Source organism: Sciurus carolinensis, chromosome 8 (genome assembly GCF_902686445.1).
Source record: "Sciurus carolinensis chromosome 8, mSciCar1.2, whole genome shotgun sequence".
Lineage (NCBI taxonomy): Eukaryota > Metazoa > Chordata > Mammalia > Rodentia > Sciuridae > Sciurus > Sciurus carolinensis.
The window spans coordinates 132,773,717-132,801,143 of NC_062220.1; the positions used below are offsets into that span (position 1 = coordinate 132,773,717).

Below are 27,427 nucleotides of genomic sequence, written 5' to 3' on the forward strand. Positions count from 1 at the left end.
AGCTCTGGAAAAAAAGAAATGTTTTCACTAGACCTGGGCTCATCCTCTGTTTTCTCTTTTTCTTTCGCAGGGGTAGTGGGTATTGAACCCAGGACTCCCTGTGTGCTAGGTAAGCACTCTCCCACTGAGCCACAGCCCCAGCCCCTCCTTGAATCCTTGAAAGAATGCCTCTGCAAGTCGCCAAGGCTGACCTCGATGTTCCCCTGGGGGAAAGGTCCACTGGCGGGATTGCCTGCTTAAGAGCCACGCGTGTTTCCCATTTGGAGGGGTCCCTCCAATTTGTTGCTCAAAATCTGTACCAAAGTACCTGCTGGAGAAGCCACGTATGAGAAGATCTGAGGAACATCTGATATGTGTGCTCTGCAGCTGTCACGAGGCTGGAGAAGGGGGAAGGGGGCAAACGCACGCCCCCTGTCCTGAGGGAGGCCCTGGCGCTGTGCCATCCAGATCCCACATTTGCTGGCCCCCTCCTCCCGCCGTCCCCGCAGGGAGCAAGAAGGGGCGGGGTTGGGTGAAGTAATCCTTGTCTCGGAGGAAGGAAGAATCTGGGCCCATCCCAACTGATCTGCTCCCCCTCCACCATGTATAAAAATGTCCTCCGAAACACGAGCCCCCAGAGGAGCAAACCCCCACCCCCTCTATCTCCTGAGCCTGCCTGGATCCACTGGCTCCAAGGGATGGAAAAATCCAACTCTGGGGGTTATCTTGGCAGAGAAAGGGTCTAGGGCCCCAAACAATCTGCTCAGTGTTTAACTCACTGCAGGATGTTTTCAAGAATCACCAGCTTCTAGGTTAAAAATATCCCATGCCCTGAGGCCTTCAATGTCTGTCTCAGAACAGAGCTGCCTCACAGTTCCATGACTTCGCCATCTTGGGGGCAATTAACTGAAGGCAATTGATTTGCTTCCCACCCCACCCCACCCATGATGCTTAGACTCCAGGTCTTTTTCCATTCAAATCCTTACTCCAGTATTCACCAGCTGTGTGACCCTAGGCCACTCACTTAGCCTCTCTGTGCCTCACTGTCTGTGGCTGTAAAAGGAGAATTATGATTGCATCTATCTCAGAGGCCAGTGGGCCTCCACCCTGGTTGTGTGTGAGAATTGCCTGGGGAGCTTTTAAAAATCCTGATGCCCGCCCGGACTCTGCATTCCAGACCAATTAAATCAGAATGTCTGGGGTCTAGGTCTGGGCGAAGAAAAATAATTTATTTTTTATTTTTTATTTTTATTTTTAGCTTCCCAGGTGATTCCAATGGGCCTCCAAGGCTGAGACTCACTGCTGGACAGATTTTGTCATTAAACAAAATAATATAGGAAAAGTGCCTCTGCATTGACTCTCCAAGCCAGAGTGGCAGTTATGGAAGGCTTCCAGGAGGAGAGGATAGCTAAGCTCTGAATGGAAGGCAGAGAGCAGATAACAAGGAGAGAGAGGGCAGGATGGATTTTAGCACCTGCAGAGTCCTAGAAACTCGAGACTGAGGCCTCTTGGAGGAATTAAAAGTCATTCTGGATCCGGGTGCAGTGGCGCACACCTCTATTCCCAGCGTCAGGGAAGGTTGAGACAGGAGGATTATGAGTTCCAAGCCAGCCTCAGCAATGGTGAGGTGCTAAGCAACTCAGTGAGACCCTGTCTCTAAATAAAATACAAAAAAGGGCTGGGGAGGTGGCTCAGTGGTTGGGTGTCCCTGAGTTCAAACCCTGGTCATTCTGGGCTTGGGATGCAACACAGTGGTGTACTGAATGCTTCACAGGCTGTAGGTTCAGTCCTCAGCACTGGGGTGAAAAAGTGTTATAATGTCATCCCTGTGACTGGAGCTGAAAAGGGAGGAAGTAGGGAGAGTTGGGAAGGAAGTTCATGTCAATGTTTCCTTTACTAAGGTCAGAGTCATTGGGTTTATTCTGGTATCACGAAGGTTTTAAGCAAGACAGTGACCCAGACGGTGCCCTCCCCCAAATTCAGGGGCAGCCAGGGCCTTCCAAAGGCATGTGTCCACGCCAGCTAGGGGACTAGGACTTGCCAAGGAACTGTGGCTCAGACCCACGCCATGAATCAGGACGCTCCGTCTTGGGTTCTGGTCTGAGTTTTTCCTCTCCACAGCTGCGTGGCTGCAGGCAGGTGGCTTTATTTATGAACCTTATTTTCTTGGCCTACAAAACAGGCATGAAACATTCAGTGGACTTTCGAAAGAATCAAATGTGATAACGTAGAAGACTTAATATTGTGGTTCTCGTGTGTTAAACAATAAATGCTCCAATAATGATGATGATGATGATAATGATGATCATACTACTACTAGTAGTTTATGCAATAATTACTAATAATCACCCTGGTTCTGCAACTCTTTGGTGGCTAGCTCAATGTCCAAACCTGTCCTTGTCTCTCCTCAACCTTCAAGTCCCACCCAGATTCTTCGATGATAATTTTAGGTGCACTTTGTCCTTTTCACACATTTTTACTGTTGTTGAATCCACATAGCAACCTTGAAGGTATATGTATTATTCTGCAGATTTTGCAGTTAAAGTAGCCGAGGCTCAAGAGGTTAAGCCAGTTGTATCAAACCACACAGCTACTAAGTAAGAGCCCTAAAGAAGCTCGTTTCCACTGTACAGATAAGAAAACAGAGGCTCAGGTGGATGAGGTATCTTGCCCAAAGTGGCACAGTTGGGCAGGTGGCAGAACTGGCTTTGAAATCTTACCTGTCTCAGGATCACTGGACACCAGACACTTCCTCCAGAGGTCCAGAGTCCCCGCTGGGATCCACCCATTGAACCTTGAGTCACTTGGCTCCTCCCTGAGATAAGCTTTCAATCTTGCTACCCCTATTCTGAGGCCCTCAGCCTCCCTGTCTGAATATCAGCCTCTCCTTCCAGAATGTTCTCCTACCGTCCTCTTCAAAACCAGGTCAGGGTTAGTTCTTTTTTTTTTTTTTTTTTTGGGGTGCTGGGGATTGAACCCAGGACCTTGCAAGGCAAGCACTCTACCGACTGAGCTATCTCCCCAGCCCCCCAGGGTTAGTTCTTTTCCAGAAAATACTTTCCAAGTCTCACTGGAATCACTGTTTTTTGTTTTTCTTTTTTATTTTATGTATGTATTTGTTTGTTTGTTTATTTATTCATTTATTTTTGTCTTTCTTCCTTTCCTCTTTTCTGCTGGGGATGGATGGAACCCACAACCTCATGCATGCTAAGCACATCCTGTACCACCTAGCTACATTCCTGGCCCTATAGTGTCATTTTAAAAATGTAGTTTTACTTTACTTTCTACTTATTACTTCATTTGGGGAATAGGTGAAATCACATATGTGGTTCAAAACTCAAAAGACGCCAAAGGAGCTGGGCATGGTGCCCACTACTGTTGTACGAGAGACTCAGGAGGCTGAGACAGGAGGATCTGAAGTTCGAGGCCAGCCTGTGCAACTTGGACAGACCTTGCCTCTCAATAATAAAAATAAAAAAGTCTGGAAAATGTAACTCAGTGGTAGAGTGTTCCTGGGTTTGATCCCTAATACTGAAAAGAAGAAGAAGAAGAAAAAAAAAAAATCCAGGCTTCCAGCCTATTGCAGCACCTGCACAGTAGCAACCCCAGTTGGTGCCCTTAGGATGTTTCTTGTGCCTTGACGCCCACTGTCTGCGTGACCCCATTTGTGGTCCGTGTCCTGTGCAAATGCCTTGTGAGTGACGGCACCACTCACTTGTGGGTCTGACTTCCCTTTCCAGAGTTGACTGGATTGCAGCAGTTGTCATTGCTGCTGGGATCGCTGCAGTTGGTTGCCTAGCTCACCGAAGATTCTGTGTTAAAGATCATCGCAGTACCAGCCCTGTGTAGTGACGCACACCTGCAATCCCAGTGGCTCTGGAGGCTAAGGCAGGAGGATCGCAAGCTCAAAGCCAGCCTCAGCAACTTGGTGAGATCCTATCTCAAAATAAAAAGAGCTAGGGATGTGGCCCCATTGTTAAACACCCCTGGGTTCAATTCCCGGTACTCGTTAGAATAAAGCAATGGTAAATATTTTAGAATAAAGCAATGGTAAATCTTCACATCCAGGAAGACAACCCCAAGATAGTACTTGCTTTTGACATGCGGGATCTGGGAGATAAAGCCGTGTTCTGCGGTGCTGGAGGTCGCAGAAGTTCCCATTCCGTGATGGTTCCCACACAAAACATAAGGAAGAGACTGGAGACAACATGGGATCTTTGATTGTCAGGAAAAAAGAACTTAAATGGACAGTTTGATGCTGCAAACCAGCTTTTCATGATGTTACTTGATTGTTTAATTAAAATGACTACCACTTCTGTCTAATTCATCTCTCCTGGGTTCTGATGTGGTACATTGCAAACTTCAGCTTTCGAATTCATGGCCTTTGCCTTACTTATTGAAACAACATGATGCACATTTGTTTAAACAAATAAACAAACAAACAAAGAAAAAAAGAAAAGGAAAACCAACCTTATGGCCTGTGAGTAATTTTGGTCTTGTAAGGATCTGTTTCTTTAAATTTAAATAATGGTATTAGACTATAGTTGTATCTTGAGGTTAATGTATTCAATTATTCTCATGAAAAAGAAAAAAATTGGGGCTGGGGAGATAGCTCAGTCGGTAGAGTGCTTGCCTTGCAAGCACAAGGCCCTGGGTTCGATCCCCAGCACCAAAAAAAGAAAAGAAAAAAAGAAAAAAATTTCAAAGGGTATTTAGTGGAATCTCTTTGCAACTTCTGATCTCCAGCCGCGCAGTCCCCCACCCTACCTCCTACCAGGTATCCTTCCAGAACACTTCCAGCAGGTATAAATATTTCAGAAACAAATATATTGCTCCCTCCCCCCACCAAATGATATGCATGTTACACATTTATTTATTCTTTTCTTTTTTGGGGAGGGGTATCAGGGATTGAAACCCGGGGTTCTTAACCACTGAGTCACATCTCCAGCCCTTTCATTTAGAGACAAGGGCTTGTTAAATTGCTTAGAGCTTTGCTAAGTGCTGAGACCAGTTTTGAACTCTGGATCCTCCTGCCTCAGCCTTCCGAGCTGCTGGATTTACAGGCATGCCCCACCACACCTGGCTCAATTTTAATCTTGAAGACTGTTTCCTGTCAGTACCAGGATGCCTCCTGAGCATCCTAGATCTTTTCTGTGGCGACATCTTTTTCCACTGTAGGACTGTCTGTAGTTTATTTAACCAATCCCTTATTGATAAGTATTTGGGTTGTTTTTAATCCTTTGTCCTTAAAAACAGCACTGCAGGGCTGTGGATGAGAAACAGCACTGGCAATTAGGACCCTGTACCTGCTGTGGATGGTCTGTAGCTGAGGGGAGAGTGTCGGGCTGGGAGCCTCTACCTGAGGTTCTTATCCTGATCTTGCAATGAACTTCACAACCCATTCAGCTTTTTTCTTTGTGTCTCCATTGAGACACAAAGGCTTGAGGACTTCATTCTTTTCAACAGTTTTGTTTTTGGGTGCTAGAGATTGAGCTCAGGACCTTGTGCAAACTGTTCTACCTGAGCTACATCTCAGACCCTCTCTAACACTATTGACTGAACACCCCTGGTGAACCAGCAGCAAACAAGGCAGACGTAGTCCCTGTTTCCACAGTCGTGACCTTTTAATGGGGAGGAGAGAGACGAATAATGAACAGGTAGACAAATAAATGCAGAACATAATGTCAAAAGTGAAAATAAAGGAAATAAGTCAGAATAAGGAGATAGGGTCTGATGGAAGTGTGGGGAAGATTTCAGATAAAATGTGCGGGACCCACAGAGAAGGCATGTAAATAGCTATGCCAAAACTTGTGTGAGTATTCCAGAATGGAAGCATTAAATAACAAAAAATATTTTATATATATAAATATTTATATACAAAATTCATATATAATATATATTTATAAAACATTTATATTTTTATAAAAGCATTTTATATATAAATATATGTATATATATTTTTTGTTGTTGTAAATGGACACAGTGTCTTTGTTTATTTTTATGTGGTGCTGAGGACTGAACCCAGTGCCTCATACATGCTAGGCAAGTGCTCTACCACTGAGCTAGAGCCCCAGCCCAGAATGGAAGCTTTGAGGGCCCCACCATCAGAAGTTTGCTGTGCTTTGGGGACATAAAACAGGAGCAGGCCAGTGTGGTTGGAGCATGATCATCCAAGGGAGATGAGCAGGAGACCAGATTTGAGGTGCAGGCTCGGAGACCCTTGTGAAGAGTCTGGATTTAATCCAAGTGGAACCGGAAACCACTAGAGTGGTTCAGCAGGGCCCTGATGAGACTTCATTTACATTTTTAAAACATGACTTTGCAACCCAGTTATACCACTCTTAGGTATTTATCCAAGAGAAATGAAACCATATGTCCATGCGAAGACTTCCATGCACACATTCCTGCAGCTTTATTCACAGTGGCCGACCCGAGAAAACCAGTCTCCACGTCCATCCACAGGAAAATGGAGAAACAAACGATGGTACATCCATACAGTGAGTGATCAGCAACAAAAGGATGCACAACACCCATGACCCTCACAGACCTGCTGAGCTAGAGAAGCCGACTTCCCTTCAGAGACCCCCAAACAGTACATTTCCATTTCTATCAGTGCCTTCTAGAAAACTCAGTAGCTCAGTGGTAGAGCACTTGCTCAACATGCCGAGGCCCTGGGTTCAATCCCCAGCACCAAATAAATAAACCAATAAATAAAATAAAAAATAAAAAACCCCACAAACTAATCTATAATAATCTGGGATGTATGACAACCCCCCAGGAGGGCGGGGTAGTGGGAGAAGCTAAGGCAGGATAGATGGGCACTCAGGAAAAGATAAATGACACCATAGTAAGAAAGAAAACCAGGGCTGGGATTCAGCTTTCCCTTGTTCCCCTGGAGCATGCTGGGAGAGTCTGTTCAAGCTCCAGTTTTCACATCTGTCAGATAAGATGCTAAGGATTTTTCCTTCCTGACATGCCTGCCTGGCACAGGAGGGCTTATAACAAAGAATTACAGGGCCAGAAGGAATCTCAAGAGATTATGCAAGGGCTGGGGATTTAGCTCAGTAAGAGCACTTGCCTAGCATGTACAAAGTCTTGGGTTCCACCCCATCACCTCCTGTCCTCACCCCATCCAACAAAAAAGATGCAGCCCTTCTTTGGGTGACCAGAGGCAAATTTCCTTCCAAAGCTGCTGCACCCTTAGTCTCTGCCATATTGCTGAAGGGCCTCCCATATTGACCAGGTGCACACCTGGACGTGAACCCCAATTCCTCCCCACAGCTGTTCTGTCTTCCCACTTGCAAAGCATGGTCTGATTCCCCCGACCCCTTTCAACCACTGTCCTACTTGGATCACTGCTTTAACTTCCAAACTGGACCCCTCCACTCAGAAGCCAGTTGTCTTTTAAAAATCTGTCTTACTGAGATAATTTACACCCAATAAATTGTAGCCATCCCAAGTATACTAGTTCAGTGAGTTTTAACAGCTGTATACCACCATGTAAACAACGGGCCACCTCAATCAAGATAGAGAACCTTTCATTACACTCCTTCCTGCCCTCTGGCAATCCATCCCCCCACCCCAGTGCTCACATCCTGCCTGGTCCCTCTTTCTTTTATTTTGAGACAGGGTCTTGCTAAGTTGCCCAGGCTGGCCTGGAACTTGTGATCTTCCTGCCACAGCCCTTGGGATTATAGATGTGAGCCACCATACCCAGCCTGTCTCAGTCTCATTCATCATTACATCCCAGTCCGAGAACAGCACCTGATACAAAGTGCCATTAAATATTTCACCACTGAGTAACGAAACGAGTGATCCTCTCTTGTCCTTTCTTTTTTCCATTAATCTGTGAACTTTCTGAGGACAGGGACTATGGTTGGCTTTGCTCCAAGTCATTCAGCAAATGTACATTAGGTACCTACTCGGTGCCACACACATACTAGAAGTGGATATGCGGTAAGCAGAAGTGGACATGCTTTCTACCCTTACCTGTTTGTAGTCTGTTATGGAAAGAGACGTTTGTCAAAGAGTCCCACCACTAAATGTAAATTGTAGGGGTCAGAAGGGCCCACAAAACAGGGACATGAAAGGTGTTGGAAGAGCAATGGAAGAACATGCAATGGAGTGACTGCCCAGTCGGGGAGCAGTATTGGCTCTTGATTTTTAATATAGGAGGATGTGGCAGTCACAGAGATGAGCCATTTGGATATGCCTTCAAAAAGAGCTTGGATAGTTCAGTGGTAGGGTACTTGTGTAGCATGTGCAAGGACCTAGGTTCAGTCCCTAGCACTGAACATACAAAACAAAACCTAAAACACCTTGTCCTTCAGTTTGAGGAGTGACAGTTTACAGGTCCAATTTTTTCAAGGCAAGGCCCTGCTCTTCCTGGGGATCTTCATGGTGGGAGCACTGGGTCCTGGGCACCTCTGTCCAATGGTCTCTCCTCATTTTTTGTTCTGCACTTCCTGTTGGGCTGCCCTATCTTTGTCAGATCTGAGTCTCTCCTTGCTGGATCCTATTTTTTACCCTTTCTCTTTCATAGGTGTCACCCCTAACTTTACCTCAGCATCTACTTCCTGGGGGACCTGACCTGACAGAGAGGGACCTGGCAGTTGGTTCTTGAGGGACAAGGAGAGCTGGACACTGTGCTTAGAGTTTTTTTTTTTTTTTTTTCTTTTTGTATCGGGGATTGAACCCAGAGGCACTTTACCGCTGAGCTACATCCCCAGCCCTTTTTATTTTTAAAATTTCTATATACAGTACTGCTAAGTTGCTGGGACTGGCCTCAGACTTGTGATCCTCCTGCCTCAGCCTCCTGAGTTGTTGGGATTACAGGTGTGGGTGACTGCACCTGGCTGGTTGCAGAGCATTTTTATATAAAAATGACAAACTGCCATTACCCATTCTGAAGTGTGGGAAAGGACTAGCAATACAATAATACTGAAACCAATCTCAGTGAGAATTCATTTAGATAGTAGCTCTGTAATATCTGTCCATTCAGACACTCAATAGGTTCCAACCATTATTATCAACCAGTTTCTGAGTATGTGGGAGCAGAATCCCTTAAGAAACTGTTGGGCAGTGGGTGTGACTTTCCTGTAGTTTTCCATTTACTGTCTAATGTGGGGTTCCTTGTGGTCCATGCAGAACTTTGACAAAGTCTCTGAGATCTAAGGGATGCATAACCTCAAAAATAAGGATCTGTGCCCCAAAGCTGGGCTTAAACGGTTCTGATTTAGGGTCCTCCCGGTAGGTAACCTACTAGAAGACGGACAAACAAATGGACAAATCTGACTCTCCATTGGACAGGCAGACGTGTGATGACCAAATGACTGATGGACAGTCACATCTGTCTGCCTGAAGGTCAGGCAAATGACTTTGAGAGGGACAGAATAACCTCTCAAACGCCTGGGAGTCTCCAGTCGGCCAGCACGGCCGCCAGAGGGCGCCGCCGTCACGCCCAGTATCGGTCCCCGCCCGGGCTGGGTGTGCGCTCCCTGGCCAGCGGCGGAGGCGTGGCCAGCGTGCGCACGGGGCGTGGCCAACATGCCCGCGGGCGCGACAGGGGGCGGGGCATGCGGCGGGCGCGGGCGCGCGCGGCGGCGGCGCGTTCCGTTCCGGGCCAACGCTGGCGGCGGAAAAGTTGCCGGGCGGAGAGGAGCGGCCCCGGGACAGGCAGCGAGCGAGCGCGACGCGGAGCCGGCTCCCGGCCCTGGCGGCTCCGCCATGGACGATCTCGGTGAGTGAGCGGGAGGCCGAGGGAGGAAGCAGCGAAGGGAGCGCGGCCCGGGGCTCGACGGGCGCGAGCGAGCGGCGGGGGCCTCGGAATCCCACCCCCGGCGGCCCACCCCGAGCTCCAGTCCCTGCGGGCCGGGGCTCCGCGAGGTCGGATCCCGAGCTGGGCCTGAGTCCTGGGCCAGGCCAGTCCCGCCGCGGTCCTCACAGCAGTCGCCCCCCCAGCTGGGGACGGCCCACCTCCGGACCCCCAACCTCGGCGACCCACCCCCACCTCCCAGATCAGACCCAGGTACCAGCTCACAGCGCGGGGACCCACCCCGTCCTCCTCAGGCACGGGACCCCGCTCCCTGGGCCGGACTGCCTCCTCAGGTACGGGACCCTCACTACGCAGACTGCTCCCCACCCCCACCTCAGGTATCCACCGCCTGTCCAGCGAAGCAGCTGCCTGATGTCATGAGCTGGTCTCTCATTTCTGGGATCCGCTTTCACGCCCTCCAGGGCCGTCCCCCACTTCAGGGATAGTCCCTCCGAGCCCACCAGCTTCATTGTACAAGTCAGATTCACAAGCTAGAGATGAGCCTGCCATGACCACACCCCCAGTGCAATGACAAGTTTCCCAGTCTACTCCACTAAGCCCCCACCTCAGGTCTGGTCACAAGGTCTCATGGACCCAGTAGTGATCCAGTTCCCTGTAGGGACCAGCCCTCCAATCGCAGACCGCCCCTCCCTAGAGGGTTAAGATGGAGAGACATGACCCCACCCCAGACCCCCGTGAAATGCTAGAGGAATGAGGTGGGAAGTGGGCCGCAAGGTGTAGCCATCCTGAACGTGTCCTGACTGGCAGGGTCCCCCACCGCTAGCATCGGGTGCCGCTGGAAGCACACAGGTAAGGAGGACAGGATGCCCAGAACAGAGTTTTACTGTTTTCATGTTATTGGAGATCCAAGGTTGCTCTTTTCAATCCAGTCTTGATCTGGTATTAGGACAGGGGAAAGAAAGTATCTACTGGAAGCCGGCTGTAAACCCAAGGGAGTTGGTGCCAGGGTTCTAGGAAAGCCTTGAGCGACATGAATCCCAGAGAGGAGGATTCAGTGTCTCTCCCTCCCTTGGAGATGCAGAGGTGAGGAGGGGGGAAGGTTTCATTTCTGTAGGAGCCTTGTCTTCCCTCTCTGGACTGTGGGTGGCTTGTGTGACCACTGATGCCTTCTCTGCCCCAAGCTCTGAGGAGCAGATTCATCAGACAGTACTGATGGACCTTTCCCATGTAGCACAGGGCACTAAGTTAAGACTGGCAATTTGTATGCATTGGACTTGATTGTTAACTGGTAGCTTCCTTGTGGGATCAGGGAACCTCTGAGAGGTCCTGGAGCTAGGGGTGGTGTAGGGTCCTGCCTGTTTTGCAGAGTGTGATGGCTGCCAAGCATAGTTCTGCCTTTGGGTCAGGCTTGGCACCCATTTTTCCAGTGCACTCAAGGTTGGCATGGCTTCCAGACAGGTATTTTTTTTTTTTTTTTCACATAAAAATAACTAAGCTGAAAGGAGACTGGGGGATGTGCTTTGAATTAGGATCTGAAAGTCTTATTGCTTTCCCAGTGGGAACTAGGGAGCAGAGTTACAGTTTCTAATGTGCTGGTGGGGTCCTGTTGCTTCTGGACAGTCCCCTGGCTGTTTGAAGGACTGAGAAAGTCTTTGTAGAGTCCGCAAAGTCCGGAATTCCTGTCTTCTGATGGTCTTCCATTTAGGGCCAGGAAACTGAGTTAGTCTCTGAAAGAAAGAGAGTGTACTGGTATAGGGGACTGTAGGAATTGAAACTTGCTGTTTATGGAGTACTTCCCTCTACCTGGATTTGTCCCATTCTCATCGTCTTTTTGGAAGATTTCTCTAAGGCCACTACCATCATAACTACCTGCCTTTACAAATAGAGAAAATTGAGACAAAGAGTGACTGATTCTCTCACCTAAGGCTACACATGATGAAATGGCAAAAGCGTGGCTGGAAGTCCCGTCCTTAGCTCCTTGATCTGCAGCTCTTGTGTACCAAGAAGCATTTCTTCTTGGGGAGGGGGCAAGCAGGCCCTTGAAGAGGAGTTGTGGTGGGTAATGGCTGCCACCTGTGATTTCTGCCCCCGTCTACCAGCCTCTTCAGTTGCTTGGGTCTGGGCTGTCAGACTTCCTTGGCCTGTGCTCCCAGGGGGCCAGCCACGCCTGGCTGACTGGAGCTGGGGTGGGAGGAGTGGGGTGTGCAGGAGGGGAGAGGAATTTGCCTCTGAGCCTAGGCCCCGTCAGCTGTCTGGATGGTTGCTCAGGACACTGCCCGTCAGCTGTTTTCTTTAGTTAGGGTGAACACAAAGGCCAGGCCTCTTGTTTTTATTTTGCTTCTGAGAGTGCTCTCAGCTGTGAGTCTCCTGGTCTCTAACACAGGTGAGAGTTTACAGTGGTCTGTCCTGTGGCAGGGCTACAGGGAACAGATCCTCCTTTGACTTTGTTTTCTCGTCTTGAAACACAAATGGAGAACTCTTCCCCTCTCCATAGCGGCCGGTGACAGAATCACCATGTGCTGTTTAATAAGTTACAAATTTATAGCTCTTTGGGCAGAAAAACATAAACACAGCGTGTCCTGCCCTGCTCTGTGTGTTCTCTCCACTTCGTGCTGCTGGGTGGCTGCTTGGTGGCTTTTCTCATTACTGTTTAGATGCTGGTTTGGCCGGGATTTCACTCTGTTCGGGTTCTGGCCGGAGTTTCCTGGACAGAGTTCCTACAACACTGATGAGCTCTGACTCCGTTTTCTGCCCTGACTGCTCTCTCCCACCTTGTTCTCATTCCTAATGTATGGGGAGCTGGGGGCAGTGTTGGACCCCAGCTGTGGTCTAACAATGATCATGTGTGCTCTATGGGAGCGAGGCCACATACTCAGCACTTTGCGAGTATTATTGCAGCACTTTTTGAGTTTCATTACAACTGTGCAAGAGGGAGGTGCTTTATCTCTGCCTCACAAATCCAGAAACCTGAGCTCAGGGAAGTTCTGTGGTGGAGCAGGGGTTTGAGTCCAGGCTGATCCAGTTCCAAATCTGGTAATCTTAATCATAAGGCAGTAGGTGCCAGTGACCAACCAGGGAGAGAGCCACAAGGCCTGCTGACTACGTGATAGTTATCTTTAAAATTTCTGCCCTGTGGGCATCCCTGGAAAATGGCACGGATGGCAAAGGGTGGGTCCAGTTCAGGATTTGATAGCTTTGCCTTCCCATTCACTAACAGGGGGAACAGCCAGCTGTTGGCAGTGCCCAGTTGCTGCTGGAATCTGGACATGTCTTCTTTCAGCTTCTCAGCAGTCTTGACCCTTTGGAAAACAGTGCCTCATTGTCCTTGGGGGCAGTGCTAGGGGGGCAGGGGAGTCGCCTGGGGCATTCCGGGCTACGGAGCCTCCCTGTTTCCATGGAAAGTCTGGACTTTGGGCTTGCCTGTCTGTGGTGCCTCTGTGTGTTAGACCAGGGTCAGGGCACCCAGCTGCCTGGCCTATGGCAGAGGCAGCATTTGCCTGTGGAGTGATGGTGATTCAAACCCAGGTGTGTTTGATTGTTAAGCAGGTGCCATTTCTGATATACATAGCTTGGACTGGAAGGTTAGGGCTCTAAGAGACCTTGGCCCCATTAGTATGGAGTCGAGGTCCTTTGAGGGAATATCTCAGTATCCCTTTTTCCCCTGCCTTAGGGATGGCCATGAATTAGACAGGTTAGGGGAGTCCATGGCTGGAGGGGCTGATGAAAGGCCAGAGTTACAGCTGAGGTTCTGGATACCTCTCTATCCCATTTACTCATAGCATGTAGTTTTTGACCTTTGAACCTTCTCTCTGGTCTTTACCACATTCCTAGGCCAGAGATGTTGAAAAACTTCTTCTCAGCTTCATTCCAGCCTTGCCCTGGGTTGTCCTGATCTTAGTTCCTTCGTTAATCAAACCAACATTTATAGAACACTCTTCTTTTTTGAGATGGAATCTTGCTATGTTGCTGGTCTTGAACTCCTGGACTCTAACAACTCTCCTGCCTCAGGCTCCTGAGTTTTGGATTACAGGTGTACACCTCTATGCTGGACCCATCCTTTCCTTTTCTTTCTTTTCTTTTGCTTTCCTTTCCTTCCTGGTCCTGGGGATTGAACCCAGGGGGCTTCACTGCTGAGCTCATCTCCATCGCTTTTTATTTTGAGATAGGGTCTAAGTTGCCCAGACTGGCTTTTTTTTTTTTTTTTTTTTTTTTTTTCAGTGCTGGGGATTTGAACCCAGGGCCTTGTGCTTGCGAGGCAAACACTCTACCAACTGAGCTATATTCCCCAGCCCCCAGGCTGGCTTTGAACTTATCATCCTTCTGCTTCAGTCTACACAGCATTTGGGATTATTGGTGTGTACTACTACCAGCTTTTACACTTTTTTTTTTTTTACAGTGTTTACAGAGGAACTCTTTTCTGTTAGTTTTTTAGAAGAAGATTTATTTTCTTTCATAGTTTCACAGGTCTGTGGTTGGCAGTTTCGATTGCTCTGGACCTGAGGTGAGGCAGAACATCATAGTGGAAAGGCATGGCAAATGGAAGCTTCTCAGCTAGTGGCAGCCAGGAAGCAGAGAGGAAGAGAGAGGTGGGAGGGGGAGAGGAAGCTAGAGAAAGCAAGCTTCCAAAAATTTTATTTAGTATTTTTTAGGTACAGGCACTGTGCTGGGGACCTTACATGCACCATTACATTGAATCATCAGTTATATGAGGCAGGTTCTGTTAATTTTAGTATTAGTAGTAATAGTAGTACTCATTTATTTATTTTTAAATTTATTTTATTTATTTATTTTTTTTTGCGGTGCTGGGGATTGAACCCAGGGCCTTGTGCTTGCGAGGCAAGCACTCTACCAACTGAGCTACCTCCCCAGCCCTCATTTTACAGAAGGGGAAACTGAGGAGCAGGGAGGGTAAGCCTACCTGCCCATGTTCTATAGTTAGTTAATGTCAAGCTAGGATTTCAATTCAGCTTGTCTGCAGAGTCAAATTTAGAACCAACTCTTCTTTACAATTCTGTTCATGCTACCATATTTGATCTTGATGGTCTATTGATTTGAGTGCTTTCCATTTCTGGGACACCAAAAATCTTTTCTGTCCGTTTCTCACATTTCTCATTCTCTGTCCAGTCTCCCACATCTGTCCTTTCCCTGTTATCTGTGGCATCTTCCCTCTCCTTTGTCCTTTTTTGGGACATGCTCAGGATGGGACAGAGGGTGCTGGTGGCGGTCTCCTGATTAGGGGAGGGCCCCATTCTGCCTTCACAGGCCACCTGCCCAGGCACCTGTCACTCTCGAGACAGAGCTGTGGGCTTACTGCACAGCTGCTGGGAAGGCTGGGTCACTCCTCTTAGATCCCTCTCCCACCACTTCTGGTTGAGAGTCAGAAGTCTTCCTGTGCCCCCATCCCTGCCCTGTCCCCCGCAGATACTCTCTTTGCTTTGTTCAGATGTATATATTTTGCTGCCACTTGGAGCCATCATCCCGTTTCTAGCAGAGGAAGATGTTGAACGTGTTAAGATGGAGAATGGAGGTCTTCTGGGAGGGAAGGAGGGAGAGGAAGAATTAGGAAGTTGAGTTTTCCCAGAAATGTTGAAAAAACAACTTCTAAAATGGGAGATCAGGCTTGTCTCCTCCTGAAGCCTCCATTCACTGTCTCACATCTGGCCTCAGCATACATTGTCATCCCGGTAAACCTTCCAGCTAGCTAACTGATTGCCTAACCAGTGGGGCTCAGAGCTGGCCTCTCCAGGGAGGCCTTGGATGCTGGGCCAATGGCAGGCAGAATGTGTAGTTGGCCAGGCCTAGCAGAGCCTCAGTGGCCAAGTCCTCCCTTAAAGATGGCCTTTTAATGCTTATTTCTTGTGTGATTGTGGTATTGTGGTTTTATGGGAGAATATTGTTTTTGTTAGGTACGTGCTAAAGTATTTAAGAGTGAAATGTCATGTTGTCTGCAACGTACTTTTAACTAATGTAGTTAAAAAAAAAGTACATGCACTCCATGTGCAAACACATACATACAAGCATCCCTTGGTATCTGCAGGGGATCAGTTCCAGGACCCTCCTCAGACCAAATCCTTGGATACTCTTATGTATAAAATGGCATAGTATTTATATATAACCTATGCAAATCCTCTGTATACTTTTTTTTTTTTTTTGGAAGTGGGGATTGAACCCAGGAACACTCTATTAATGAACCCCACCCAGTTCTTTTCATTGCTGAGGTTGGCCTGGAACTTGTACTCCTCCTGCCTTAGCCTCCAAAGTCGCTGGGATTAGAGATTTGTGCCATGGTGCCCTGCTCCACCCATATAGTTTGAATCATCTCTAGATTACTAATCATACTTGATACAGTGTAAATGCTTTGTAATTTGTTATTATACTGTATTGTTTAGGACATAATGATAAGGAAAAAATGTCTGTATGTGTTCAGTACAGATCAGTTTTTCTTACCCCCAAGTATTTTCAATCCTCTATTGGTGGATATGGAGGACCAGTTGTGTGTGTGTGTGTGTGTGTGTGTGTGTGTGTGTGTGTGTGTATGTGTAGAGAGATTTACACAAGATGGCATAGTGTTAACAGTGGAATCTAAGCAGAAAGTACAAGGGTGTTCTTTGTAATAGTTTTCAACTTCTCTGTATGTTTAGACATTTTCCTGATAAAAAGTCATTGAAAAAAGTAATAAATCCTGCTTTTCCATGGTGGGCTCTGAGTTGTTGGGCCAGGAGGGCTGACTTGTGTCTGCCTGTGGTTGGCCTGAGTGACTGTTAGCTTCCTGTTACTACACAGGTGGTCAAAAGAACAGTGAGCAGAGACAGGGGCCAGAGGAACCTCCAGTGACAGTAACTACTGACTGTCAGCTGGAGAAGTGGCTGCACAGTGCTGTGACCTGTGCAGAAAAAAATGATAGGGCCAGAGAGACAGTGCATTTCCTTTGGTGTGGAGTCTGCTCAGTAGTTATCTTGAGTGTGGTGACATGAATCAGATCAGGGCCAGGGCAAGAGAGATGCTGATTTTTGGTTGGAGTTGGAAGGTGTTGTCTGGGCTGGTGGGATGCACAGGAAGCCTTTACAAATGCACAAACAGCCTTTGGGCAGCTGGAGCCCTGGGGGAGGAGAGGAGATGCCTTTTGCTCCACATCATGAATCTCTTATCTATGGCAGAGGAACACCATTAGCCTGTGGGCAGTGGGGCTCTTGCTTGCAGCTCAGATCTGGCCCATCCTGTTCTCTAGCCTTCAGGCTCTCTCCTGGAGTCTCCACTCCACATCCCTCTTGTCTAGTGTGAGTTGACTCAAAACTGGGCCACTTGGGCTTCCCATCTGTTTCAGGGAAATAGTTGGACTCTGCCTGCCACCAGTGGCCCCCAGGGCTCAAAGGCAGAACAGGGCCTTGGTGCTTACTAGAAACATTTTGGGCTGCCAGCAGGCAGGGAGGGGAGCGCATCTTGGGAAGGTCTTCTGGGAGCCTCACGTCTGTCAGCCTGGAAGGATGCAGACAGAGGCTGGACACTGGGGAGAATCATAGGGTCTTTCAAGTGAGGTCTGGGAGTGTGTATCTGGGCCTTTCTCTGCCTATGTGAAGAGCAGCATGATGTGTGTTTTATGGGGGGAGGGGGTGGTGCTGGGAGGAAGCTTTATGTAATTCTTGGCTGGGGCTCAGGTAATTGTTTTAATGAAATGGAATGCAGCTTATTCAGAACTTGCTTGGCAGAAACAGCCATGTTCTGTTCTGTTTTCTCGTTGGGGAGCGCGGGGCACACATTTCCAGCTGTTTTGAATTGTAGGATGCTGGGTGAGCTGAGCAAGGTGGGCAGAAGCCTCCAGGGAGCTCCTTCCTAGTGTGATTCAGGGAGGTTCAGGCTGCTTGATTTCATTTGGACATCCGTATGTGTGTGTGTGTGTGTGTGTGTGTGTGTGTGTGTGTTGCTGGGGATGGAACCCAGGGCCTTGCACATGCAAGGCGTGCACTCTCCCACCAAACTTCAATTCCCAGCCCTGGTGTGTCTTTTGAATGTGCCATGGAGACTTTGACCTCTTTCAACAAAAAAGAAACCATATTGGAAGCAGTCTGTAAAATGGGCCCACTGCCTGCATTCTGGATTGCTGGGAGGCAGAGTGAGGAGCCTGGAGGTGCTCAGCACACACTGGACAGACCCTCAGTGAGATGGTCTCTTTGTTTAATCACTCTTTACTCCACCACACATCCCCTTCTTTCCAACAAAACCTTTTACACCTCTCTAATCCCCCACCCATCTGCCATCGGTGTAACTGTCTGTGACCTCATGGTTTCCATCCGAAGGTCTGTCTGGACCTCCTTGTTCTTCTGTTTTTTTCTTTTTACCTTTCTTCCTTCCTCACTTCTTTTTCTGTTGTTAACACAGCCTGGCCCATGTCTCTCTCTCTTTAGCAGCCATATCCGCCTCCCGCCCCCCACCCCCCCAACCTTCTCCACAGAAGATTTTTGCCTTATTTTCCTACTTCCTTCTCTGATTTTTTTTTTTTTTTCCTTTCCACATTTTTAAATTGATGTTTCTCTGATATCCTTGTGTTGGTGATTCTGTCTTTTTTGTGTGTGTGGTGCTGGGTGTGGTGCTGGGGATTGAACCCAGGGCCTTGTGCACATGAGGCAAGCACTCTTCCAACTGAGCCATATCCCCAGCTCATGTGTTGGTGATTCTGTTTTCCCAGAGGATTTCTCCGGATTCCCTGTTTTTTTCCCCTAGGTATCTCAGTCAGTTTATCTACTTGGATGACCTCTTTTATTACTTGTGTGCTGGCAACTCCCAAATTTCTATTTCCACCCCTGACGTGGATTCTATTGTCTAGATTCTTCCGTTCTGTGTGTCAGCATGGACCCAACTCATTTCCTTTTCTACTCTCTCTTGGAGTCCTCATCTATTGTCTGATATCTCCATCATGGCCCTCTCTCCTCTCCTGGCCTGTGTTAAATGATGACATGTATGCATCCCTTCAAGGTTGAGGGAACACTTTCACGCACTTCACCATAGCCCTTTGAGGTGGGTGACAGTTATCCCATTTTACAAATGAGGAAGCTAAACTGAAGTTCAGAGGAGTTAGGGGAAGGGGACACACCCAGTGTCAACACAGATGATGCAAGAATTTGAACCTAGGTCTTTTGGCACCAGACCCAATCTCTTTGTTTTTTCATACTGGAAACCCTTAAACAGAGATAGGAAGCACAGGTTGGATTTGATATGTAGACCTGTGTTTGGCCTTCCTGGTATTTAAAATATTCCTAATCAGTTGACAATATTTAGAGCAATAGGAGAGCACATCTCAAAATATGTCATTTCTTTTGAAAAATCTCACTTGTCTGCTGTGGACACACATCCCCATTGCATCAGTTGGTTGACCCTCCATAGTCCCAGCTCTCCTGTTTGTCTCTCTGTCCCTATATTGGACCTAATTCCCCTCCTACATATTCCTACCTGGTCCTGCTTTGGGAGGGTTCTAAGAATGTTCTCTCTTCTGCCTTATATTTATAATAGATACAACTACCAGATCTAGGGGGTTTCTTGAACTGTATTCTCTGGAGTTAGATTTGATTTCTAGCCATACCAAACACCCAGCTTGAGTGCTGGATATTTGTCCAAGTGGCAGAATATGGCCCCTTTCCCCTCTTCTGTCTTCTCATGCTATCTTCCATTAAAAACTTAGGGAAGCCACCTTTTTGAGAAGGCTTTTCTTCCTGAGTAAAATCAGCCAAGCTGTTGGCCCTCCCACGTATAGCTTGACAGATCTAATAAACTGGGCTTCCTTTGTTTCCCCTCTGCCCTGTAAGCTCCTTGAGGACAGGAATCTTAACCTCCTTTCAACTATTCCTAACCACCAATTACTGCTCTGTTCTCTCTGCGGTTGCTTGATAAATATTTGATGATGGTTGATGATTAAATGGGTATAAACCGAGGATACCCATTGTGATTTCAAACTTCCCGCAAGCCGCCTCCTCTGGAGAATCTGAGTGAAAAATCCTGATTCCCAGTGGGGAGGCAGCCTGATGCCACAGACAGAACCCAGGCTCTGCTATCAGCCATACCTTGGTCAGTGTGGATGCTGCCACTTGCTCTTTGTGTGACTCATCAGGTCACTTTACACTATGAGCCTTGGTCTCCTCATCTATGAAGCAGGTACATTTCCTGAAATTACTTTCAAAGTGCTTCATAAATGGTAATGGTCAGCATTTGTTCTTGGAATCATCTAGACACTCACTACTCTGGGGGTTCAGCTTTCAGTGTCACCCCCATTATTCAAACTTCCACTTCATATGTCTGCTAGCACTATTTTTTGTGTGACCTCGATGGTGGTCCTTTAAAGCCCGTGACTTGCTTGGCGGGTTCCACTGCTTAGGGGAGGAATTTGACTTTGGTTATTTTTTGAAACAATGTAATAGGACACTGCATGGCCCTGTGCTTTAGAGAATGTTTGGGACTCTGCTCTGAAGGTGAAATGGTCATACCCTGGTGCTGGTGGTATTAGGTTAGGTTTGGGCTTTGTGACATTTCATTTCCCCTGAGCCTCTTTGGTGGCTTTGAGGAGGAAGCGGTAGGGAGAGGAGATGTTCAGCGGCTTGGTTGATCCTGATCACTCACCTCATGCTAATACTTGAGAGCTGTCACAGTGAGCTGCTGGGTGATCCTCTTCCATGTCAGCCCCGGGCTTCTCCCAGCACTCTTAGGACATAAAGGATGCCCTGTGACATCCGTAAAGCTTCCCAGGGTGAGCTGGCCACTGAGGCTCCTAGTATTATAGAAAAATGAAGTTCGGTTTTCTGGACTGTGAACCGTGGGGGTGTCTGGTGAGCAGGCACAGGCCTGGTGACTGTGCTCTAGGACAGTTGGGCCTCCCTTGGGCTCTATTGGGGGTTTGACTTGGCTCTGAGAGGGCTGGCGAGCCTCTTCCTCTCTCCATTTCCAAGAGCATTCCTCTTCCTTAGGTGGGAATGGGAGTGTCCAGCGGCTGCACTTGGTTTCCTTAGGACTTCATTTCCTCTGTGGACTCCTGGCTCCTCTGGCCAGCTGGGATGGTTTCTCATTTCTCATGCACTCTGGGACCGTGGATCGGGCTGGCTTCTCTGGGGTGGGCAGCCATGACACCTAGAACACTGTACTTGTTCCCACTTCAGCCACCCTCCTGAGCTTGCTTGGTCTCACTCTGCCTGTCTTGAAAAGTCCTGTGTCCCCAGGAATAGATATATGGTTTCTTCACCTCTCAGAATCAGCTGTTGGACAGTTGGGTGGCCTTTTCTCTCTGCCTCACCACCTCAGATGGCCTCTTCTGCTGTGTCCTGAACTTTCCAAGAATTCCTGCCCCTTCCCTCTCTTTGGTAGCCAACACGTGTAGTCATTTGCCTGTTCTGCTGAGGCAGCCACACCGGAAATGAGCCAGAAACAAGCCAGAGAAAAAGAGGAGTGTCACCTGGAGGTTGTTGTCATGACTGCCTGTGGTCACTTGTGGTCATCTGTTTCCAAACATCCTGTTTGTGCCCCAAAAGCAGCAGGAACACTGACCAGGAGACAGCTGTTCTCTGCCTGACCTCAGACAAAGCATGGGGCCAGGGTGTCACGGTCTATCCACCCTCTAGGGGATGCTTGGTTTACTGGTTGCTGGATATTGAAGACATTGCCAGCAGCTCCTTTGGACATTGTCCTGGCTCTGTCCTGCCTCTCCTCTCCGTTTTGATTGAGCGTGAGACTTTTCTTCGAATGTTCTGTTGGTTGGGTCAGTCAGCAGGACCCCTCTGTGCTTTTGGAACTGGAAGGAGCCTTAGGAGGTTATTGGCTCCTGTGATTGGGGGTCTTGGGCCATCACCTTCTGTCAGAGCTCTGCTCACCTTTTTTTGTCTTTTCATTTTGGGCTTCCATCTAAGACTATGGTTGCAAAAGGGCTTTTCATGGCTTTAAAATAAAAATGTAAGAACTTTTGAAAAGCACTTGTCAAGTTCGACCTCCGTGTTTTACAGATGGATATATTGTGGGCTCCAGGGAAAAAGTACTTGTTTGGGACACTTGGTTGCATAGCAGGCCTGGGCTTTCTTCCTTTTAACTCTGCATCTCACACCCCCATTACCTTTCTCATGTCTTTTTTTTTGAACCAGGGGTTGAACCCATGGGGCCTTAACCACTGAGTCACATCCCCAGCCCTTTTTTATTTTCAGTTTTGAAAATTTTGAGACAGGGTCTTGCTAAGTGACTGAGGCTGACTTTAAATTTGGAATCCTCCTGCCTCAACCTCCAGAGTTGCTGGGATTATAGGCAAGAGCCACTGTTCTGCTCTCTTGTAATTTTACATGTGCTTTGAGGTTAAAAAGATATATGCTGTTGTCAAAGCAACGTACAGAAGTGAAAGTCTCTTTCTTCCTCCGACATTGGGGGTAGCTATTGTTAGTAGTTTGTTTGATGTGTATCTTTTCCGACCATTTTCTATATATTTATAAATATATTAGCATGCATATCAAGTGCAAAACCCTTCATTGTTACTGTGTTGTTTTTTTTTTTTTTTTTTTTCCCACGGTGCTGGGGATTGAACCCAGGGCCTTGTGCTCATGAGGCAAGCGCTCTACCAACTGAGCTATGTCCCCAGCCCAGTTATTTTTTTGTGTGCTTGGGATGGAACTCAGGTTTCACTTGGACCAGGCAGGCACTCTACGACTAAACTGCACCTCCAGCCCCTCTTGTTATTTTTTTAACCAAGGTGAAATATATGTAGTGTAAAATTAACCATTTTAAAGTTTATAATTTAGTGGTGTTGATATATTCACAGTGTTGTGCAGCTACCTCTGTCTGGTTCCAAAGCATTTTGATTACCCTCAAAGGAGTCCCCATAACCATTAAGCAGTCACTTTCCCTCCATTTCCCCTCAGCTTTTGCCAGCCATTACCCCACTTTCTGTCTGTATAGATTTGCCTATTTTGGACATTTCATAGAAATGTAATCCTACAATGTGTGCTCTCTTGAGTCTGGCTTCGTTCACTCAGCATGATTTTTTTTATACCTTTATTTTATTTTTTTATTTTTATGTGGTGCTGAGGATTGAACCCATTGCCTCACATGTGCTAGGCAAGTACTCAACCATTGAGCTGTTACAGCTCCAACCCTCAGCCTGATGGTTTTGAGGTTCATTCAAGTTGTAGGATGCATCAATACTTCATTTGTTTTTATGGTTGAATAATATTCTATTGTGGGCTGGGGTTGTAGGTCAGCGGTAGAGCATTTGCCTAGAATGTGTGAGGCAGTGGGTTCGATTCTCAGCACCACATAAAAATAAATAAATAAAATAAAGGTATTGTGTCCATCTACAACTAAAAAAAAATTCCATTGTATATTTATATTATAATTTGTTTATTCATTTATCTGTTGATGGACATTTGGGTTGTGTTCTACCTCTTGGCTATTGTGAATAATGCTACAATAAATATTCTGTACACGTATTTATTGAATACCAGTTTTCGTTTTTTTTGAAAATTAAAAAATCAGTTTTGAAAATTGAAATTTTCAAAAACAATAAAAACTCCCTATCTTTAAAGTTCTTTCCTACATTGTTATAAATATATATTAAAATAAGTAATTATATTCATGTTCCTTTTAGTATCTTTTTTTAAACTGATTATCAATATTGTACATGTTCATTGTATAGAAAATTCTTTTTCTCTTTTTCCTTTTAGTACTGGGGATTGAACCTAGGGCCTTGCAAGTACTCCACCATTGAGCTACATTCCCAATTCTTTTTCTTTTTTTCTTTTTTTTTTTTTTTGGTAGGTACTGGGGATTGAACTCAGGGGGCACCAAACCATATCCCCACATCCCCAGTCCTTGTTTTATGTTTTATTTTGAGACAGGGACAGGGTCTTGCTAAGATGCTTAGGGCCTCACTTAATTGCTGAGACTGGCCTCAGATTTGTGATCCTCCTGCCTGAGCCTTCTGAATTGCTAGGATTACAGGCATGCACCTTATGCCTGGCTCCCCTAGTTCTTTTTTGTTGTTGGTGTTGTTGTTGTTGTTGTGCTGGGGATTGAATCCAGGGCCTTGTGCATACAAGGCAAGCACTCTACCAACTGAGCTATAACCCCAGCCCCTCCCCTAGTTCTTTTAAAACATTTTTATTTTTAGAGTCTTGCTAAGTTGTCCAGACTGGCCTTGAACTTACAATACTTCTGCCTCAGCCTCCCTAGCAGTTGGGATTGATCATAGGCATCTGCCACTGCACCTGGCTTAGAAAATTGAAAAACTGCTATGATGCACAAAGAAGAAAGTAATGAAAACCCATGAAGATAATCATCCAGAGAAAACCATAATTAATTGATTACTTAATTAAGTAATTAATATTTTTGCATTGGAGATTTAACCCAGGGGCACATTATCTCTGAGCTATATCCGCAGGCCCAGTCTTTTTTTTTCTTTTTTTTTCCGACAGGGTTTTACCAAGTTGTCGAGAGCCTTGCTAATTTGCTGAGGCTGGCTTTGAACTTGCAATCCTCTCAGCCTCTTAAGTTGTTGGGATTACAGGCATGTGGCATTACACTGGGCTTATTAATATTTTAATGTATTTCTGCAAAATCTTTTTGGTATATACCTGTTACACAATTGACATAATAATTGTCAGCATTAATACAGTGTTTGCTCTGTGCTAAGCACTGTTATAAGTACCTTCCTTATATTATCTTGCCTTTTCCTTATGACAGCCTATGCAGTAGGACTTCTTATAGATGAGGACACAAAAGTACAGAGTAGATGAGTGACTTGCTTGAGATGAGTCTCTGGTAAGTGGCTGATCCAGAATTGGAACCCAAGGACTGTGCCTTTGGCCCACATAGCCCTCTGTGCATGCTGTGGACTCCACTCTCTTTCCCAGTTACCATGAGGGTGATGCATGGAGGGCCTGTGAGGAGGAGGCAGGGAAGGAAACAGGCCAGGGTGGATGTGTGTATTTCACGTATATGAAGGTCACCTGTGGATCATATGTGTATGCTTGGAGGTGTAGTCAATGAGGAAATGGTCAGCCAGGTGTATGGAGAGAGGGGAGTTGAACACTGACCTCTACCCAGTTTTGTCAGGGACCAAAAATCACAAGGAAGTGAGGTGTGAACTGGTGTGCTTCCTTTTGCGGTGTCTGTGGACCAGGCAGAAGGGTGGGGCATTTTCTGCTCTGTAGTTGTCCCCCAGTCCCCTGTGCTTCAGTGAGCAAAGGCTTGGGGTCCCTCCTGTTCCTCTGACTTCAACAGCTTGTTGCTTTCTGTCCTCCTACTGGTCAGTTTTTTGTTTATTTGTTTTTAACTACCTCTGGCTTCCCTGTAAAGGCTCCCTACCCCCAATTATTGAACTTTCTCCATTGGAGAGTTAAAATCTCTAGAATTTCCAGCTACAGTTGTGGATTTGTCTCTTTCCTTTCAGGTTCCTCGATTTTTGCTTCATCTATTTTGAAGCTCTTTTATTGGCTATGAATGCATTTGGGATGATTATGTCTTCATGACCAAAGGACCCTTTTATTATTATGAAATGTCCTTCTTTACATCTGGAAATATTCCTCTCTGGAAGTTCACCTGGTCTGTTATTAATGAAAACACTTCGACTTAACTTTCCTTTCCCTTCCTTCTCTTCCTCTCTTCTTCCTCCCTGCCTCTCTCCCTTCCTTTCTTCCTGATATTCATTTTGATAAAATAGTTGATTGGTGCATTTGCAGTGGTGACTTCAGCCTCGACTCCTGGATCAACCCAGATGGGCATAATCTGTTTAACAATCTTGGGAGGACTATGCACGTCAGTGAGTTGCTTCTGGATCCTCATCTGGAAACAATCTGGTGTCTTAGAACCTTTACCGCAGAGATTTTCTTGTGGTGACTCTTACTCAAGTGATTCTCACTTTGAAGCTCTATTTCCTTTGCACCTCTGATCAAGTCAGCTCGCACATTCTCTGGGGCTTTTACTTTGAGGCTGGCAGAGTAATTCCAATTCGGTGAATTGCAACCTGTGGTGCCATGGTGCCTTCCAAAGCCTTGGCTGTGGCATGGCTTCCTGACCAACTGCGAATCATGAGCAGGCCAGGCTAGCCGGGAGCTCTGCAGCAGCTGCCCTGCATCTTCCTCAAGGGGTCACTTTGACATTTTTTTTTAAAGTTTTTTTATTTTTGCTTATTTTTTGTAGTACTAGGGATTGAACCCAGGGGGGGCTCTACCACTGAGCTACATCCCAACCCCTTTTTATTTTTATTTTGAGACCAGGTCTCACTAAGTTGCTGAGGGTGGCCTGGAACTGATCCTCCTACCTCAACCTCCTTAGTTGCTGAGATTACAAGTGTGCACCACTGTGCCCTGTTTAAGGCTTTTGTGTGTGTGTGTGTGTTTTAAAGCAAGGTCCTGTCCATGTTGTCTGGCTCAGAATTACTGGGCTTAGCCTCCTGCCTCAGCCTCCCAAGTAGTTGGGTCTACAGGTTTGCGTCACTGTGTGTGGCTATACTTTACTTGGACTTCCTTGATTATTAGCGTTTGCGAGGTGTATCTCTATTTTGAATCTGTTTGTGTCTTTTTATTTAAAGTGTGTTTCTTGTACCTGACATGTGTTAAATCTTGTCTTTTTTAACCAGTCTGACAATCTCTCTCTCTCCTTTTTTTGGTCCTGGGAATTAAGCCCAGGGTTCTCTACCACCGACCCTTTTTATTTTATTTTATTTTAAATTTTGAGAGAGAGTTTCACTAAATTGCCCAGCCTGGCCTTGAACTTTGGATCTTCCTGCCTCAGCCTCCTTAGTCATGGGATTACAGGCATGGGCCACTGCACCACTCTAATCTCTACTATTTATTTATTTAGATACTGGGGATTGAACCCAGAGGGTGCTTAGCACCGAACCATATAACCATATCCCCAACACTTTTATGTTTTATTTTGAGACAGGGTCTCACTAAGTTGCCTAGCCCTCACTAAGCAATTTAAACTTTTGATGACTTTAAACTTGAGATTCTGCCTCAGCTTCCCAAACCACTGGGATTACAGGCAAATACCACCACACCTGACTCTAATCTATACCTTTCAGTGGGAGCATGCAGACCTTTTAAAGTAATTGTCAATATCCCTAAGTTTAAGTTTACCATCTTTTTTTTTTTTTTTTTTTTTTTTGTACTGGGGATGGAACCCAGGAGCTTTTAACCACTGAGCCATATACTGAACCCCTTTAAAAAAAAAAAAAAAATTTGTTGTTGTAGATAGACTGAATGCCTTTATTTTATTTTATTTGTTTTTATTTTATTTTATTTTTTGTGGTGCTAAGGATTGAACCTAGTGCCTTACACATGCACTCTAACACTGAGCTACAGCCCTAGACCCCTTTTTATTTTTTATTTTGAGATGGGGTTTCACATAGTTGCTGAGGCTGACTTTGAACTTGTGATCCTCCAGCCTCAGTCTCCTGAGCTTCTGGGTTTACAGGTGTGCGCCTCCACACTGGGCTAAGTCTACCATCTTGCCATTTGTTTTCTGTTTGTGCCATCTGTTCTTTATTCTTCTTTTCTGGCTTCTTTTGGATTCATTGGATATTTTTCAGGATTCCATTTTATCTACTCTCCTGGCTTATTTAGCCATATACTTTATATATTTAATTATTGTAGCAGTTGCTCTTAGTTTGTAGGTTTAATTTATCACATTCTGCCTTTAAACCATATTATGCCATTT

The 27,427-nt window shown here is 46.4% G+C and overlaps 1 protein-coding gene and 1 pseudogene across 5 annotated transcripts in view; both read left to right on the forward strand.

Moving 5' to 3' along the window:
• The first annotated feature begins 3,693 nt into the window (after positions 1 to 3,693).
• LOC124991525 (CDGSH iron-sulfur domain-containing protein 1-like) lies at positions 3,694 to 4,235 on the forward strand (annotated as a pseudogene).
• Positions 4,236 to 9,558: 5,323 nt separating this feature from the next.
• The window catches only part of Pxn (paxillin), a 50,056-nt gene continuing 32,187 nt past the window's right edge, over positions 9,559 to 27,427 (forward strand). For 4 of the 5 annotated variants that reach the window (XM_047561442.1, XM_047561443.1, XM_047561446.1 and 1 more), the window contains exon 1: positions 9,559 to 9,718. In XM_047561442.1, the coding sequence (XP_047417398.1) occupies positions 9,706 to 9,718 (13 nt within the window). In that variant the 5' untranslated portion in view covers positions 9,559 to 9,705. The remainder of the gene's footprint in view (positions 9,719 to 27,427) is intronic. The other variant, XM_047561444.1, reaches the window with a different exon arrangement.